General features: G+C 35.7%; 1 protein-coding gene across 50 annotated transcripts in view; it reads left to right on the top strand.

Annotated features, from left to right (window-relative positions):
• Positions 1–19132, top strand: part of NRCAM (neuronal cell adhesion molecule) — a 363078-nt gene extending 343946 nt beyond the window's left edge. For all 50 annotated transcript variants that reach the window (XM_087873218.1, XM_087873226.1, XM_087873236.1 and 47 more), the window contains one exon: positions 16829–19132. In XM_087873218.1, coding sequence (XP_087729344.1) covers positions 16829–17066 — 238 coding nt within the window. In that variant the 3' untranslated portion in view covers positions 17067–19132. The remainder of the gene's footprint in view (positions 1–16828) is intronic.
• The last annotated feature ends 390 nt before the right edge of the window (positions 19133–19522 follow it).

Below are 19522 nucleotides of genomic sequence, written 5' to 3' on the forward strand. Positions count from 1 at the left end.
TAGCCTTCTTGTGCAGTTGATTCCCTGTCTGATCTATCCGATAAGTTTGACACATACCAAGACAGCATTGGTTGCATTTGTGGATGATCTTTGGAGGACTTAAAAATAAGACCAGCTCCAGTCAGTGTTGCTAGCAACCTCAAGCCTCTTCTTATAAAGTGCGTCGGAGCTTGATTCTATCCCCAATTCTATTTAACATCTACATGAAACCACTGGTCAAATTATCCATTAGCAACTGAATTATAAAAGTGCATATATGACTCTTTGACTTTTTAATGTTTAATTACATCAGCCTATCCCTGAGGTAAAAAGAATATTAGCAAGTAATAAAATATAATTGGAAAGATATGGTAAAGTTTAATTTGAATTTGTTAAATGTGTTGATGAACTTTATTTATACATTTTTTTCAAATATTTTAGTTCTAGTTTACTTACGCTTTCCATAAGGTAATTCTTGATTTAGGATTGTAATGATTTATGACCAGAAATCTGGTTCCAGTTGCAGTCTTAAGTCGAGGACTACCTATAAAGTATCTAAAGTTTGCTGTTGTGGACCGCCAGCGGCCTGTGCGGATTGTGGCTGATCCCGACGACGAGGAGGCTGGTGTGGGGTTGGGCCAGCAGCCTGCGCAGCTGGCGCTCGCGTCGGATAGCGAGGAGGCTGAAGAGGATGTGGTCAGAGGCAGAGACTCAGCCAGGGCCTTCAGTACCTCCAGAGGCTCCTTCAAGTGGGGAGAGCGGAGGAGCCTCTCCTCAATGCTCGAGCACGCAGGGCTGCCAAAAGGCAGGAGTGGCTACTCAGGAGGAGGAGGTCTCCTCAAGAGTAAGGTTTGAGGATAATTGGCCACTCCCTTAGCCTATTTAAGTCGCACGCAGTTAGTAATTTCTTGCTGGAAACAACATGTAATTATTAAAGAGCAGTTTGGATAGTGAGTGTTTTATCGTATCTTATTTTCTGGGCTGGTTGCCAACCTTTGCTGGACTTTGTTTATTCTTGGTATGTTATAACTTTGATAAGGACCGTTGGTGTATGTCACAATCCTTGGGAATCCGGAGCTGGGGCAGAACAGTTTGCTATTTATTTTATGAAACCCAGAGAAATAAAAAACCATAAGAATAATTTAACCAGGGGACATATATGACATATCATTTTTCCTATATGAGATAAGTGTTTAACAATAATGTTAGTTTAATCGAAACTGGTTTTATACTTGCAAACAGCAAGTACTTGATTGAATTTCCCATTATGATTTTTTCATCTTACAAAAAAATATATGTGCGTATGTAGAAAAAATCCCGTATATATTTTACTTGTAGTTATTTTGATAATTCTTAATTATGTGGATAGGGAGAGAAGGATTCAAAACATTCTAAATTTTAAAGGATGTTTTTAAATATTGAACTTAGTTTTAAACTTTCAGAATGCATTAGCTATAGAAGAAATAAGGATATGTTAATAGATATTTTAATTTTATAAAGGTTGCTGATACTTCAGAAAAGATTCCAAAATGATTAAAGCAAGATGAATAAAAGTACTTATTAATGTAGTAAAAACTCCAGTGTTATAAAGTATTATTATAAATGATAAGAAATATTTCGTATTTTAATGTATTATTCCTTAAAATCTGTGTTCTATATCTTAACAACAGTGAAGATATTCTTTACAATTCAGAAAAACAGTTAAATAAATGACATAGAAGTGTATAAGTGTCCTTTTGAAATGATCAAAGTGGCACTTTTAATGCACTAATTTAATCTTTCCTTTGGAATATTTTGTAGAGAAATTTATTTAATTACTCAAGCAGAATGGATACACTTCTTACATAAGGCATTTTAATGATGTTTTTTATTTGGTTATGGGTTTTAGCTTTTGGTTTTTGCCTATGCCATTTAAAACTGCATTGTATTTCAGAATTATTTCACAAAACAATTATAAAACAAATTAGTAAATTTAAATATTACATTAACTCTCAAGTAGGTATAAGTAAATGAGTAAGTTTCATTTTGCTCAGTGGACTCATTCCAAGTATTTTTAAGTATGTATTAACTATATTTAGTCCTGTTCATAGTCAGAATACCGTTCCAAATTTACTGGGACTGGTTTAACATGGACTTAATCTTAACTTGATTAAGGCCTCTCCCCCTTATTCAAGAAAGTAAAGACTCTTGAAACTTGGCATTTCAAAAGGAACCTTTTATTGAATAGAGGTGATAGCAGGATGAAAAGAAAGCAGGCTCTGAGGGCCCTCAGGCCATACAGTTAGAATAAAGGAATTAGAAACGCCTCCCAACAGTCTGATGTGGATTCAGCCAATCCACAGGTGCAAAGTTGTTATTGTATCGGCTGCTCTGAGAAAGTGATAAGGGGACTTTCTCAGGGTCATCCTTCTGCCGGCTCTCAAGCAGTGGAATCCAAATGGCCCGCCTTCCCCTTACATTCCCCAAAAGGTGAGAAAATGCCAGGCCGCTTAGGCGCCAGGCTAGAAGTTATAAATCAGTAAATTGCAGGTTTCAGGATATATTGGGGAGAAAGCCATAAAGTATGAATGTAATAATAAATGCATGAGTCCCCCTCTTCCGTCTTGAGAAGTGGCAGATTCATGGATCTGACACTTGATCTTCTAGAAGCTGAAGCAGTATCACTGATTTCTGCATTACCAGGAATCAGGAGATACAGGTAGTCCTCGATTTACAACCACAACTGAGCCCAAAATTTTTGTCGTTAAGTGAGATTTGTTAAGTGAGTTTTGCCCCATTTAACGACCTTTTTTGCCACCATTGTTAAGTGAATCACTGCAGTTGATAAATTAGTAACCTGGTTGTTAAGTGAATTTGGCTTCCCCATTGACTTTGCTTGACAGAAAGTCCCAAAAGGTGATCACATGATCTTGAGATACAGCAATAAATATGAACCAGTTGCCAAGCATCTGAATTTTGATCACATGATGATAAGAATGCTGCAAAGGTCATGACTGTGAAAAATTGTCATAAGTCACTTTTTTCAGTGCCGTTGTAACTTTGAATTGTCATTAAATGACCTTCTGTTTAGTCAAGGACTACCTGTACTCAACACAATATAAAAAGAAGCGTTCCCTTTTTTTTTCGGTCAAATTTTATTTATTTATATATAAATATTTTGAATACAATGTATTGTCCAGGTATATCATTTTATGAAAGACAAGAAAGAAAAAATAACACATATACTGATAATAATAATAATACAACAGAATAATTCTAACCTTATTTATAATTATATTTGCTTATTTATGTGCCTATTAATTATATTAGCATACTTATAAGTATAGACAGCATTCATATTTTACTTAATCATAACAATGCTCTTTCTTCATCTAATTTCTACCTCTTATCTCTAACCATTGATAAAACCTATTCCATGTTAAATAGTATTCTGTGTCTCCTTTATCTTTTATTTTCAATGTCAATCTATCCATCTCTGCACAATCCAATATTTTACAGATTATGTTTTCATCTGGTGGGATGTTCTCATTTTTCCAATATTGTGCAAATACAATTCTTGCTGCTGTCAATACATGTAACATTAAATATATAATCCCTTTGTCATAACTTTCTGGTGTTATACCTAACAACAATATTTCTGGTTTTAAGTCTATATGTTGCTTAGTCATCTTCTCCAGCCATGTGTGTATTTTTGTCCAATATTTTCATGCCTTCATACGTGTCCACTACATCTGATAATAAGTACCTGGAGTCTGATTGCATTTCCAACATTTGGTGGACATATTGTTAAACATTTTTGCTATTCTTGCCGGTGGCAAATGCTACCTATAAAACATTTTATAGAGATTTTCTTTATATGTAGTAGCCATTGTCAGTTTATAATTTCTATCAGAAAGTTTTTGCCATTTGTCTAATTCTATGGTATATCCAAAGTTTTTTGCCCATACTATCATTGTTTCTTTTATTTGTTCATCTTCCATTTTAAAATTTAATAAGTAGTTATATATTTTCCTTATCAATTTTTCATCTGTCCCTAATAACATCTTATCAAGTATTGTTGGTTCTTTATAAAAACCTCAGGTTTTCGCATCTTTCTTGTATCTTGATTGTATTTGCAGGTGTAGCCACCCATTTTCATTTAAAATGTTTTTATAGGATACAATTTTTTCCAGGTTGACAACATTTGGATGCATCAATGCTTCCATTGTAGAAAGCCAAACTGGTATTTTCATATAGTTTTGTGATTTAATTTTTCCTGCTTCCTAGTAAAGCATTCCTCACATAGTGTCTTTGAAAATATCTGTGTACCGCACTCCTTCCATACCATAGAAAGGAATGCCATCCTAATTGGAGATCATCTCCCTTACCAGTTCTGCTGGTAATCCATCCGTACCTGGTGTTTTGCCATTCTTTTGCCTCTTGATTGCTTCTGTTAATTCCATCATTGATATATGTTCATCTAGCATTGCTTTTAGTGTTTCAGGTACTTTAGATAGTTCCACTTTTTCTAAATATTGTTTTATTTTATCTTCTGAAATTGACTCTTGATCATATAGTTTTTCATAGTAATTTTGAATCACTTTCAATTTATCATCATTTTAATGGTGAAGAGTTCCTTCATCATCCACTAGTTGGTGTATCAATTTCTTTTCTTTCTTCTTTTTCAATTTATATGCCAGCCATCTTCCTGTTTTTTTGCGTTTTCAAATAAATTTTGTTTAGCGCTTTTAATTTTTTGTGCTAGTTCTTCTTTAGCTATTAGATTCAGTTTATGTTTCATTAATCCATTTGGTTTTTTATATTCTTTTTTTGTGGATCTTTTTATAATTCTATCTCTAGTCTCTTATATTTTTTTTCTAGTATCTTTTTATTTTGTCTCTTCTTTTTGTTGTTCTTTCCCATATATGATATAGATAATAATAATAATAATAATAATAATAATAATAATAATAATAATAATAATAATAACTTTATTGTCATTGTATGTGTATACACAGTACACCCATACAATGAAATTCATTTAACACCCAAAGACCAGGTCCAACACACAACATTCCCCAAACACCCCCCACCCACCACAAATTCCCCACCCCTAAACCACCCAAACATCCACACAACAGACCAAGTAATGCTTAATCCAGTCATACCACTTCTCCCATATTGCATAATAGTCTGAATCTATTTTGTAATGCCGTTTCTTCTTTTCAGTTCTTTTTAAAGAAAAAGTCCAGTTCTCTTTCCATAAATTGAATAAATTCCTTTTCTTTTAGTATTGATTGATTCCACATCCATCTTAATTTCCTTTTTTGACCCTTCCATATAACTTTATCGGATTGTGATCCGCCCAATTACTTGCTTCTATTTTTATTTCTTGTATATTAGATTTTAATTCTGCTGACATCCATATCATATCTATTCTTGACCAAGACATATGTCTATTTGAGTAAAATGAGTATTGGTTTTCCTTGGGATGTATCTCTCACCATGCATCTTGGAGGCCTAGTTCTTCTCCCATTTTGAAGAAAGCCTGAGGAAGTGTTTTCTTGGCTTTTTTATTTACCTTTCTGGTTTTGTAATCTAATTCTGCACCCACAATTGCATTAAAGTTTCCTACTATACATATGTTTTCATACTCCACTTCTATTATTTTCTTATGAAGTTTACTATAAAAATCAACTTAATATTTGGTGTGTATATTACTACTAAGAGTATCTGTTTATAGTCCATTGGTATCTCCACCATCAAAATCCTCCCTTCCTCAGCAATAAAGATTTGTTTAACGTTTATTGTCTCTTTTACATAAAGGGATATTCCCCTCTTCTTTTGTTGTGATAGAGAAGCATATAACTTCCTAATTTGGGGATATTCCAATATTTTATTGTGTTGTTTTTTAATGTGAACTTCTTGTAAGCAGATTATGTCTAACTTTAATTTTTCTAATTTACTAAAAATCCTTTTCCTTTTTATTGCCAAATTCAGTCCATTTATGTAAAGGTAAAGGTAAAGGTTCCTCTCACACATATGTGCTAGTCTTTCCCGACTCTAGGGGGTGGTGCTCATTTCTGTTTCAAAGCTGAAGAGCCAGTGCTGTCCAAAGACGTCTCCGTGGTCATGTGGCTGGCATGACTAAACACCAAAGGTGTACGGAACGCTGTTACCTTCCCACCAAAGGTGGTCCCTATTTTTCTACTTGCATTTTTTAGGTGCTTTCAAACTGCTAGGTTGGCAGAAGCTGGGACAAGTAATGGGAGCTCACCCCATTACACGGCACTAGGGATTCAAACTGCTGAACTGCCGACCTTTCGATCAACAAGCTCAGCGTCTTAGCCACTGAGCCACCGCTTCCCATCTCCATTTATGTTAATTAACATTAATTTTATTTCTTCTTCCATAATTTATTTATAGATGGGTTTTATCGCTCTTATCTCTCTCGGTCCTTTTGCCTTTGCTTCTTCTCTTTTTGCTATTTCCTCCAAATCTCTTTCATCTTTCCTCTCTTTGCTTGTTCTCTTCTTTTTCTCTTTTTCTCATTTCCTCTTATGGTCCAAAATAATGCACATAAAATTGTTTTGCTTTTTCTATGGAATCCAATCTATGTCTTTGCTCCATCGAAGTCACCAATATTCCCCCCAGTATCAGCCATCTGAAATTCACTCCATTTTTAGTTAGTTGTTTTGTCAGGAATTGATATTCCTTCCTTATTTCTCTAACTCTTCTCGGAATCTGTTTTAAGACTATTATTTCTTTCCCTTTGTATTTTAAAGGATCATCTCTCGCTCTTTGTAGAATCTCTGCTTTCATTGCTTTTTTAGTGAATCTCACATGTACCTCTCTAGGAAGTCTGTTTCTTGTCACATATCTGGTATTAACTCTAAATATTTTATCAATCTCTGCAAGAATTTTTTCTTTGGTTACCTCTAAGGCATCCGCCAGCAGCTCTGCCAATATCTCCACTAAATTTTCTCCCTTTTCTTCCTCAATATTCTGGAACCGCAAGTAATAATCAGCCCTATCCATCTCTAATGATATTATTGTTCTTTCTTTATTTTTATCTGCCAGCTTAAGTCTATAATCAACTTCTTCCACTCTTTTTTCCGTTTGTTCAACTTTCTCTTCTACTTTCTGCATGTGTTGTTCACTATTTGCCATCATTTATTGAACATTCTCTAATTTGTCCACTACTTTCCCTATTCTTTCCTTGAAGTTGTCATTCAGGGCTTGAATCATCTCTTTTAATTCTGCCTGCATCGCATTCATTTTCTCTTACTGTAACATAGCATCCAAAGTCCTCTGTCCTAATGGGCTAGATGTTGCTGATGATAATGCTGAAAATGGTGCAGATGGTGTTTTCCTCATTTTAAAATATTTTAGTATTTGTAATCCACGAAAAGCAAAAAAACAAAAACAAAAAAAAAGATTATAATCCAAAGGTTCTCAACCTTTTAATCCCATCCTTCTTGTTATTTTCTTCAGGTTCTTCAGACCCTAATCCTTTCTTATCCAAAAAAGATGGATAATAAATTGATAAATAGTAATCCACTTAGGCCCACCAAGCCCTAAAATTCAACCACCAGTTATTTTATATCCACAAATAGAGAGTTCACAGAGCAGAAGAAAAATAAGGGAAAAGGAAGTATTTTGCTGTTTCTATTTCCATTTGAGTTCCAAGAGCTACACTGTTTAAAAATAACAGATCTCAGTGTTTCGTTCTCTATCTCAATTATTCAGTCTAAACAATTTATAGCACAATTTTTTTTCTTTAGCAGTCAGTTCTTATCTTCAGTCTCACAGTCTCTCAAGTTTATGTATTTTATATATTTTTTCCTCTTTCTCCCTTGCAGCTCCCAGCTTCCACTTCCACTTCTGCCTGTAGGTGGCAGTAGCTACAGAGCTACTGTAGCTCTGCTTCTCTCTTTCTCTTTTTCTTTCTCCTTTTATACATATACTCCGGTTCAAATTTTATAGAAATAGGATAAAAAAGAAAGTTCTGTATATCCAAGTTTTGCAGTTACCTGGCATGAGAAAAGATATAGACTGGACACAGTGGACAAAGTAATGGAATTTTATGATCATCACTTCAATAGGGAAGAGGGTTAGGAAGCGAGTGGAGAAACATAATATAAAGGACAGGAAGTGTCAACTACAGAATAAAAGTGTACACAACAAGACAAAAGTGAAGCTGTGAAAAAAGAACGAGCAGAGCGAGAAGGAGCAAGAACAAAGGAACAGAGAGAAATAAGAGCAACCAGGAGCATAAGACCTATATAGGAGGGTGTGGATGATGTCATGGTGATACGATGCGTCTCACAGGGTTCTGTAGATCGTGCCAAAATCCAAACTGCCAGGAGGTCCAGATGGACCAAAAATCGCCTCGGAGGAGCGATGAATAAAGAGACCACACTCGGCTGACCTCAGGGAGCCAGCAATCTCCCTGATCGATCTGGAGAAGGCTCTCAAACCCGAAGGAAAGGAATAGACGGCCATTACGTGCCGGACCAAAGCTGTGACAGCCACCAGAAAGGAAGCATGGAAGATTGAATGACAGTGTGATCGATCTGGGTGAGAGATTTCCAACTTTGAATTTTTAACTTTAATGGAAGGAAGAGCCCCCTGGAAAACATCTGGGTGAAAGTGGGATCCAAAAGGAGGAGGTGGAACTGTTTTTTTCTCCACCTCCTGAGAAAAGCGGTGAGGAAAGCCTAAAAGCCATTTTTAAAACAGGAAATTAAGCTAGAGAACTTTTTAGAAAAAAGAGTGAAAACACTTTGCAATTAGAAAGCCGGACTGGGTAATATTGAATAATTTAGAAGCTTTTGGATATTCCTTCAGGTATCAGCCATCTAAAGTTTACGTTGTATTTAATCAACATTGTAGTCAAAATTTGGTATTGTTTCCATAGGTCTCTTGCTCTCCTAGGGACCTGTTTCAAGACTACCAATTGTTTCCGCTTGTGTTGTAATGATTTGTCTCTTGCCTTGCTAAGTATTTTGTCTCTTGTCGATTTTTTCATAAGTCTCACATGTTCTTCTCTTGGAAGGTTGTGTCTCCTTGTGTAGTTTGTGTGTATTCTAAAAATTTCTCTGCCTCTATTTCCTGCTTATCAATCCCTAGTCTTCGCCAATAGCTCTTTCATTATGTCTGGTAGGTCTTCCCCTTTCTCCTCTACTATATTCTGAAATCTGATAGTGGGCTGCTTTTTCTGTTTCCAACATTATCACAGTGTTTTCTAATTCTTTGTTTGCTTGTGATAATCTATAATTTGTGTCAACAACTTTTTTCTCTGTTTCTTCTGATTTCTTCTCTAATTTCTAAATCCTTTGCTCATTTTTCATCCATATTTTGATTTTTTTTCTTTCATCTGTCCCATATCATTTCTCACTTCCTATATCTTTCTTTATCTCGCTATGATTTTTTTATCATGGCCTCCTCAGTGACTGAAACATTGCCTGCATTTCCTTTTGGAATGTATTTGATTTCTCCAGCTGTAGCATACTCTCTATTGACCTGATTAGATGGACATGAGGATGCTGATGATGGTGTAGAAGATGGCTTCTTCCCTATTTTAGTTAAATTTGAGGTGCTTGTTATCTCCACTGCTAATATTTATTTCTTCTTTCTCTTCTTTCCTCTATTTGTAAACTAGCAGCAGGTAGGCCCACCTACCCTACTAACAGCCAAAGGCTATCAGCCAAGGCTAACCACAAAACAGCACCCAACACTTCAATATCCCATGTGTCAAATCAAAAGAAAAACCATATCACAGATCCAATTTCCTCCAATTCAATCAATCTTCAATATCTCAATATCTCCATCAATTAAGTTTACCATCCACATGGCCCACTGTATCCCCAATCTTTAGTACTCCAGTATTCCAGTAGTCCACAAGATCAATCCAATGTCAATCCACACAGGCCATTTTTTATGGAGAAAATCAAAGAGTAGAAAAGAAAAAAGGAAGAATATTTATCCTTGGAAATGTCTTTTATACTGTCCTGTCTTCTATCAATTAGTATTTGTAGTCCATAAGGCCCACTGTGTCCCCAGTCTTTATTTTTAAAACAAAAACATAAAACACACCTTTTCAAAACAAAACTTTTGCTCCGGTCACATATTAAAGCAAAACATTAACAAATCTTATTTTTCAATTAACAGAACTAAATATTTTAAAACAAGTATTTCCCTCAAATCTATCTATATAACTATGCCATTATCCCCAAAAACCTGTTACTTAAATCTTATATCCTAATCAATCCATTTTCTCTTTCATTTGCTTAGATGGATATATTTTAACAATATAAATCATACAATTATATTAAACATTCCAAAAAAATTTAATTTCAACATACCCATTTTTTTCTAACCATTAAATTCAAAATTTATACTCTTTATTTCTATTATTAAACCTATCTTATTCATTTTATCTTAACTATCACTCTCAACATACATCCCCTCACTTTAATTATCCCACCTCATTTTATATTTTCTTAAAAAAAAACCCAACATTATTATCTTTATCTTTGTTGTTAAACCAATCATTTTTATTTCTTGGTTATTAAACATAGCATAACCATTTATTTTGGCTGTTGAACACAGCATATCCTTTTTTTTTATTTTTTGGCTGTTACACAGCATGCCCTTTGTTTGGCTGTTAAACACAGCATATTAATTTTTGTTTTTTGGCCGTTACACGGCATATTCAGTTTGGTTTGGCTGTTACACAGCATAATCATTTTGTTTGGCTGTTCAACACAGCATATTATAACTTTTTGGCTGTTAAACACAGCATATTCATAGTTGGTTTAACTATCAATATCTACTTAAACCTTTCTTTCCAGCAGGCAGATCCTGCCACCAATCAGCTGCTCGTGCTAAATCAGGTTGTGCTGAGGCTGACCAGGCTGTTAGCTGCAAGGAGGCAAGTTGCTGGGAGGTAGAGGCCGAAGTGTGGGAGCCAGTGGGTGGGCGGGGCTCTGGCAACAGTCGCTGTATAAGACGCACAGACATTTCCACCCATTTTGGGGGGGGGGTAATTGCGTCTTATACACCGAAATATACAGTATATATTAATCCTAAAGATTTCAACGAAGAAATGCTAATTTCAGGCCTGCCTCCATTCAAAACCCAAGAAAGAAATCCCCCAATTCCATTGAATTAGAGAAGAAGTACTTTTACTAAGTTTGAAATGATAGCAGGAAAAGCAAGGCAAGATCTACGCAAAGGTTACACATTGAAAGACACCCCAAATCCCTCCCCCACAGAGTCCAGCAGTGAGAGTCCAATCAACATCCAGTATGATGTTGTGGGAAAGCTCCTCTTCAGGTATTTCGTGCATCTGGAGTCTCTGGATGGTTAACCTTGACAGAGTATAAACAACTCCACACAGCAGCGCCATAATTCATGAGTACAAACCTGCCTTCCAATTCTCATGGGACTGCTACACACGAGCTCACTTCCCCATCCCAAATTCTGAAACCCTTCCTCCCCATTTCTATGGCAGCGGATAACAAGCACACTGCAGAAATCCATACTGGAGAATCCACGGCTGACATTCGGCTCTTCTTCAGCAGAGGCATTAGGCCTATAAAAGAAGGAAAAGTATAATACAAATGAACACAAATAGCACAACAGGATTCAAGACAATTAATGAACATTAAGGTTTATCACGATATTTCCAATGAAACACCTGAAGGAGTTTGGGAGCCCTAATGTTTTGAGCGCCCACCATTCAGATTGTGAAGGAGAGAAATGTTTCCAAGCTACCAAATATTGCAGTTTTTTTTCCCATTTTCTAGAATCAAGGATTTCTTTAACTTCAAAGTGTTGCTGTCCTTCTATAAGGAGGGGTACCGGAGGGGCAGGCTGGGCAAACCAAAGGGGAAACACTTTCTCAACTTTGAATAAGCTAACATGAAATACAGGGTGGATCCATCTTACGGTTTTGTGGTAGATCCAATTGTACAGTAACTGGGTTAATGATTCTCACAGTTGGAAAGGGCCCACATACTTTGGTCCCAATTTCTTCGATTTTTGGGTAGTTTGTAAGTACTTAGTGGACAGATACACTTTATCTCCCACTTGGAATTCTTTCAGTTTAGCCCTCTTTTTATCAGCCTGTTTCTTATGGGTTTGATGTGCCTCATCCAGTGCTTTACATGTGACTGGCTGAGAGCGTTGCGATTGTTCAATCCACTCCACTAAGCAGGGGATCAGAGGCTTCTCTTGTGGACTAGAAGCAACTTTGAATGGGGTGAAGCCGATACTACTATGTACTGAGTTATTATAAGCGACCTCTGCAAAGAGCAGCAGGTCGGCTCAATTGTCCTGCTGGTAATTCATGTAGCATCTAAAGCAGTGGTTCTCAACCTTCCTAATGCCGCGACCCTTTAATACAGTTCCTCATGTTGTGGTGACCCCCAACCAGGGGTGGGTTCTAAATTTTTTTATTACCGGTTCTGTGGGTGTGGCTTATTTTGTGAGCGTGGCTTGGAGGTCATGTGACTGGGTGGGTGTGGCTAGCTGGTCATGTGACCGGGTGGCCATGGCTATGTGTATAGGGACTACTCAGAAGGCTGAAAAAAGTCATTTTTGACAGGTCCTCGCACTTTTGACTGGTCCTCACACTTATGACCATCATCACATTTATGCCCGTGCAGCATTCTTAACAACCATGTCACTCATTTCACAACTGCTTCTCTTCACCATGGTGACAAGATAGGGCAAAAATGTAAAATGTGAGGACAGTCGTAAGTTCGAGGACTGGTCAAAAGTACGAGGACCAGTCAAAAATAACTTTTTCAGCCCTCTGAGTAGTCCATATGCACAAAAGGACTACCCAGAGGGCTGAAAAAAGTGATTTGTGACAAGTCCTCGCACTTTTGACCGGTCTTCGCACTTATGACTGGTCATCATTTATGCCCATTGTAGCATTCTTAACAATGTGTCACTCATTTCACAACTGCTTTTCTTCACCATGGTGACAAGATAGGGCAAAAACGTAAAATGTGAGGACAGTCGTAAGTTCGAAGATTGGTCAAAAGTATGAAGACCAGTCAGAAATAACTTTTTCAGCCCTCTGAGTAGTCCATATGCATAAAAGGATACAGCAATAGAGAGGGATGAAGGAAGGGAAGGGAAATTAGAGTAGGAGTGAGGGTAAGAGAGGGAGGAAGAGAGGAGGAGAAGAAGAAAGGAAGAGGAAGTAGGGAGGAGAAGAAGAGGGTGAGGAAGAAAAAGTAAGAAGGAAAGAAAAGAGAGAGGTGGTAGGTTTGAGGAGAAAGATTGCTGTACAATAGAAAAGATGAAAGGGAAGAAAGCCAACCCAAACAAATATAAAGATATTAAGATAAAGAATGAATTGTTAAACTTTAAAGAATAAAAAAGAACAAATATGAATAAATAACAATAATTAGAAACACACATACAAACATACAATGTATTTTCTTTGAACAGAGTATTTGGCCGGTTCATAAATTTAAACAGTGTTTAGTCATTTCAATTAAATTTACAATTTCTATATTTCCTTTTTGCCATATTTATTCCTCATCTATTTTTGTAAAAAAACAATATTACCCTTCATCCTCATCTCTAATCTTAATCAAATTCAATTTTTCCCTTCTATTCTATATTATACCCCTTCCCATTGTCATCTATTTTTATATCCATCCTCACATTGGTTAATTATGTAATATTACAGTTGTTTAATATAAATTCAACATTTTAATATAAATCAATTAGTTATATAACTACCTTTTTTGTATATTAATCAATATGAACATGAATATTCCAATTATTTCCATGCCATCCAATTTCTTACAAATCAATTAATTATTTTTACCAATAATAATAAACCAAATAATTTCCCCCATATATTCCTCCAAACCACAACTTAACCATTTTTGCTTTCAACACAATATACAATTAATAGTATCTCAATTATTACAATTCCCTAGTTAAATAGAGCTTTTTTTCTTTTGTGTTTTAAAATCTCCTCTTTTTCCCTAAATTTCCCGTTGTTTGTATCTACCTTTTTTGGTGAGGAAAAAGAAAAGAAATCTGCCTGCCTAATTTTCCAAGTTGCAGCAACAGCAAAGCAGTTTCAGTTTTGTTTTTCAGCATAGATAGGGGGAAAAAAATCTGCTCGAGCAAGCAGCAGAGCCCTGAGCAAAACAGCTAAGAGCAAATCAGCTGGGGGTCGGGAGCCGATCTAATCAAGGGCTAATTAGCCTATGCTGAAGCTCCGCGGGCCAATAAAATTACAAAAAAACACCGAACCATTTGTTAAATTGCTGGCTCGCCCGCCCCTCGCCCACCACTATTTATTGGCAATAAATAGTGGTGCAGAGGGGCGGGGCAGGGCAAGCCAGCAATTTATAGCCAGTGGTTCGGCTGCACCACTGGCTATAGGGCGGCCCTTTGAAGCCCCGCAGCAAGAATTTAAACCGTTTTTTTTCCTCTAGCTATCGGAGGCAGCAATAGATTGGGAGTGGGCGGGGTAAATGAACGGCCGGCGATCCAACAGAGCAGAGAGTGAGGGTGAGTGAAGGCATGGGGGGGGTGAGAGAGGGCTTTGGCGACCCCTGTGAAATGGCCGTTCGACCCCCAAAGGGGTCGCGAACCCCAGGTTGAGAACCGCTGATCTAAGGTACTGTTTCAGAACTGAGTTGGTCCATTCACAAACTCCATTAGTTTGAGGATGGTGGGCAGAGCTTAATCCCTGGGCAGAGCCTAACAGTTTAAGGAATTCCAGCCAAAATTGGGAGGTGAATTCCACCTCCCTGTCTGAGATAATGTGATCAGGAACTCCATACACATGTTGAACAGTTAGAGAGCCCTTTAGCTGAAGGTATTTTAGGGCATGGGACAAAATGCACCTGCTTGGAAAATAAATCTGTAAACCCTAACGACTGTATTTCCCCCACTCTCAGGCAATTCTACAATAAAATCCATAGATATTTCTTTCCACAGGGCCCTAGGATTGGCAACACTCTGGCGGAGCCCAGCAGGCTTTTACAGAGGCCATTTGGTAGCAGTACTGATAGGACAGCTGGCAACATAAGCCTCAATGTCCTTTTTCAATGAAGGCCACTAAAACTGCAGCTTGATCAGGTGTAAAGCCTTCATGAAATCAAAATGGCCGGCAGTTTTCAAATCATGGGTCCACTGTAAAACAGTTACCCTCAAACTGATGGGCATGTATAATTTGTCACCAGTCCATCTAGACCATCAAGAAAGAAAACCCCCAACTCCATTGAATTAAAGGAGAGGTAATTTTACTAAATTTGAAATGATAGCAGCAAAAGCAAGGCAAGATCTGAGTCAAAACACGTGAAAGTTACACGTGTTTGAAAGACACCCCAAATCCCTCTCCCCAGGGCCCAGCACTGAGAGACCAATCAACGTTCAGCATGATGATATGGGAGAGTTCCTCTTCAGGTATTTTGTGCATATGGAGTCATGGTTGACCTTGACAGAGTATAAACAACTCCACTCAGCAGTTGCCATAATTCATGAGTACAAACCTCCCTTCCAGTTCTCATGGGACTACTACACACCAGCTCATTTCTCCATCCCAAATGCCCAAGCCCCACTCCCCATTTCTGTGGGAGCCGATAGCAAGCACGCTGCAGAAACCCATGCTGGAGAATCTACAGCTGACAGTTATCAGGTAAAAAAAGATAGTCCTACCATAGACCATAGTGTGTAATTTTTTACAGAAATAGAACAAAAATGAAGGTATAAAGTTTTGGCAAAACCACTAAAATATTCACCATGTTTATTTGATACACTTAGAATTGATTCATTACCAGATAGTGTTGAAGTTTGTGCCTCTATAGTAGCATAAACAGAAAAAAATCCATGACGTACTGATTTGTAAAATAAATTCACCAATATATCTAGCTCGGTATATAAAATAGCAAGGAATCCTTTTTTATATAAATGAATTCTACATTGTTAAGATAGTGTACAATTGTAACTTTGTTAAAATAATGTAACCAAGGTAGCACTGTTCCCGCAAAACATATTTCTTTTGCATTGCTTGCTTTGGAGTAAGGTAAGAACAGGTGCCCGAATGATACATTATTAGCAATGTTTGCATAGCTAACTATTAAAATTGGGACATGCAATGTTTATGCATTTTTATTTGTTATTTCAGCAGAACAGCAAAATATATATTTTTATATAATAGTGCACTTTCTCCAGTGGCATTACATAATATCTGTGACTTTATCCAAACCTGGCAACAACTATTTATAAAAATATTTATTCATTCTGTGGAAATATTTAATGTGATTGCGTTCTGGTTCTGGTTCAATTAATTACTGATCATTGTCGGGGTATAGAGTCTGCTTTTCTTCTTAGGTTATTTTCATTTGTTTCTTCTGTACCCTTTTATTGAAATATATAAGTCTCTTAAAAGGTAAGGTTAAATATTTCAACCCTGATATGTGTAAAATATCAAATAGAACATATTATTATATTTTCATAATGAAGGAATCAGTGTTTTCATATAATCAAATTCATTTCTCATTCATATGAAGGAATTGAAAATTAAGAAATTTAACAAACTAATTTCAATACACACCATAATTTTATATTTGAAGACCGAAAAGCCATATCTAATGCTTGCAATTTTTTTGTTCTGGTGCAAAATTTGAAGCCGAAACCCATATACAATGGTAAAAAATGGTGTTCTGCTACTGGAAGCTTCTTGTGTTTAAACCATGATTGTACCATGTATTCATGCCAATTGCACTCTATTAATTTGTGTTTGTCATGTAATATCAGTTAACTATAGAAAATATATTTGCTGTACTTGTTTCTAAAAGATGGCTCCTTTATTTTTTTTCAGTGACGTGGATGATCACAAGCCTCTGAAAAAAGGAAGCAGGTCACCTTCAGACAGGACTGTGAAAAAGGAAGACAGTGATGATAGTTTAGTAGATTATGGAGAAGGAGTCAATGGTCAGTTCAATGAGGATGGGTCCTTTATTGGACAATACAGTGGGAAAAAAGAGAAAGAACCTGCAGAAGGAAATGAAAGTTCTGAAGCTCCTTCCCCAGTTAATGCAATGAATTCATTTGTCTAATTAAAGAAACTGTTCCATATCAACATCTACACCACACTTATTCCCCTAATTACAGATAAGAAAAGAAACAAATATTCTAACCAATGAAAAAAAAATTCTGTAAGTATAGAATTTATAACAAAAATCTAAATCAGAATGTAAAACTTGAAGCATTTTACATAGCATTTGTTTATAAAAGATTTTAAGGTGAGGAACATCAGTTAATATTGCAAATGCAGTATAATGCATGCAAAGTGTTGCATATATCTAAAAAAATCAGTTATGCTAGTGAAAATGATTTTTCATAATTTGTTAAACAGTCTTTAACTAAATCCTTCAAGTCCATTCTCATTGTCAGAGTGTTATAGTAGTATATAGAACTTCAATGTCTTTGTGGACATTGCTGTGAAATTGGTGACAATGTCTAGCTTAATGTTATTATGTCTCTTGCAAGACAGTTAGGAACAGGATGTACAGTATATGATTGAAAATGACTAAGTATGACACATTTTCTGATGCTAACTGAGATTCTGATACCTGCTTTTCGCTTCTCTTATTTTATAGGCTTTTTAATTATGAAATATTACTGCATCACAGTGTTCTATTTTTTGAAATATAGTACACATTGGGTTTTATGTTTTCTTTCGTTTTAATTCATTTTGGAGTTGTACACTTATGGATGTAAATTTTTCAAATTATAAAAAGTTAGACCACAAATATACATGGCAAAATATATTCAGTATCTTCAAATAATGTGCATTTCATTATGTTCTATAACTGGCATCATCCACCAGGAAGTTTTCTGAACATGATAAACATGGTGGTATTTAAGCAAACACCAAACAAATGCAGAAAGAATACTGGCAGGAATGTTCCCAATGTATTTTGTCCAACTCAGTTGACTTTAACAGTGTGTGATTAATTGCCAAAGTAATTCAATCATTTTCAAATACCCAGATATGTTGGTTTGATTAGGAATGGCTTGTATTTAAGCTACATTACAACTCATTGAGATTTCTTTATTTATGGAGATGAACTATAAAGTACAACTTGCATTTTCATGATCTTATGTAACTTGTACAAAAATGCTGCATTTTTTTGCTAATGTAAATACAGCTATTCTCAAAATAATATGCTAATAGAGCACCCTCACAATAGCATATTTATCTCTCAGTCAGAAAATCAGAATATAGCTTTTAGTAGAGTGCTTGGCATATAACAGGGTATAGAATCCTACAAAAGAGTTAAATCATTTAATAAATGCTAAGTTTAATTTTATTTAAATGGCCTCATATTAATTGCAAACTCCCTCATAAACACACACATGCACACACACACAAATTATCATTGAAAAGGTTTACCTCCAAATATAAAATGTTATATAACAACCTATGGTTGAAGGAATGCTCAGTTTCATTTGCCAATAAATTGGTTTTTCATAACTTGCATCAAGTTTAATTTTAAGTAAGCTTTTATATGTAGATATTTTGTTGAATTTGTACATATACTTAAAGTGTAGATGCTATATGCTATTAGGTGTTATAAATAAACATGTTTTGGTTGTACTGTGTAAAATGTACTTTAACCAATAAGGGGCTTGGTATTTTAAAGCATCTATCAAAATGCATATAAATTCAATCTGGGACAATAAAAAATTACTTTTCCTATTGCAGTTTTTCAGGTCAAGTGGTAAGGTTTATTACTGTGTGATGCTTCTGTTTAATCACAAGGATGATGAACGCCTTATTTAGAAATTGCACTGACACAGCATTGGTGTGCGACCAAGTGCATCTAATATTTGAGATCACAATATATTTGCAACTTCGATGCATATACTGTGTATGTAAAGCACAATTTGCAATGCCCATCTCATTAGCTATAAATAAAGTAGCTATAGAGTACTTATTGAAAAAGCACAAAAGGGAAAATTTCTACCAAAATTTTCCAACAGTATTGGAAATCAGTATAAGCTTACAATTAAATGGAGATGTGAAGATTATCCATGCATGTGAAGATAGACAGTTAAGGTTACTTCTGTAATGATGCAACACATTTTGTATTAAAATAAATGTGGTTTTAAAATTTCACTTGCTCTCAGTATATTGTTTGCCTGTAGAACTCAGGAGATACGTTTTACCATATCAAAATATCATTAAATAAAACTAAATAAAAGTAAGGCCATTTGATCATTTTCTGCATTAGCATATAAGAGATACACAGAGATAAAATTACCGGTACTAGTTTAATTCTGAATTTAGATCACATCATACACTCTTCTTGCATAATTATAAAACTATTTCCTTTTGGTATAGATAAGGTTAGGCAATAGTAATAGTATGTAGTGTTTTACTATTTTAATGCAATGAAGTAGTAAAACAAAGCAATGAGATTAAGAGAGAGAAAGAAACCTTTTTTATTCCTTTAAGCTTCTCACATTCAGAATGTTATTTTATTTTCCGCTTGCTAATTTGCTCTAC

The sequence above is a fragment of the Pantherophis guttatus genome, chromosome 7 (assembly GCF_059756535.1).
Source record: "Pantherophis guttatus breed Tessera chromosome 7, ASM5975653v1, whole genome shotgun sequence".
Classification (NCBI taxonomy): Eukaryota; Metazoa; Chordata; class Lepidosauria; order Squamata; family Colubridae; genus Pantherophis; species Pantherophis guttatus.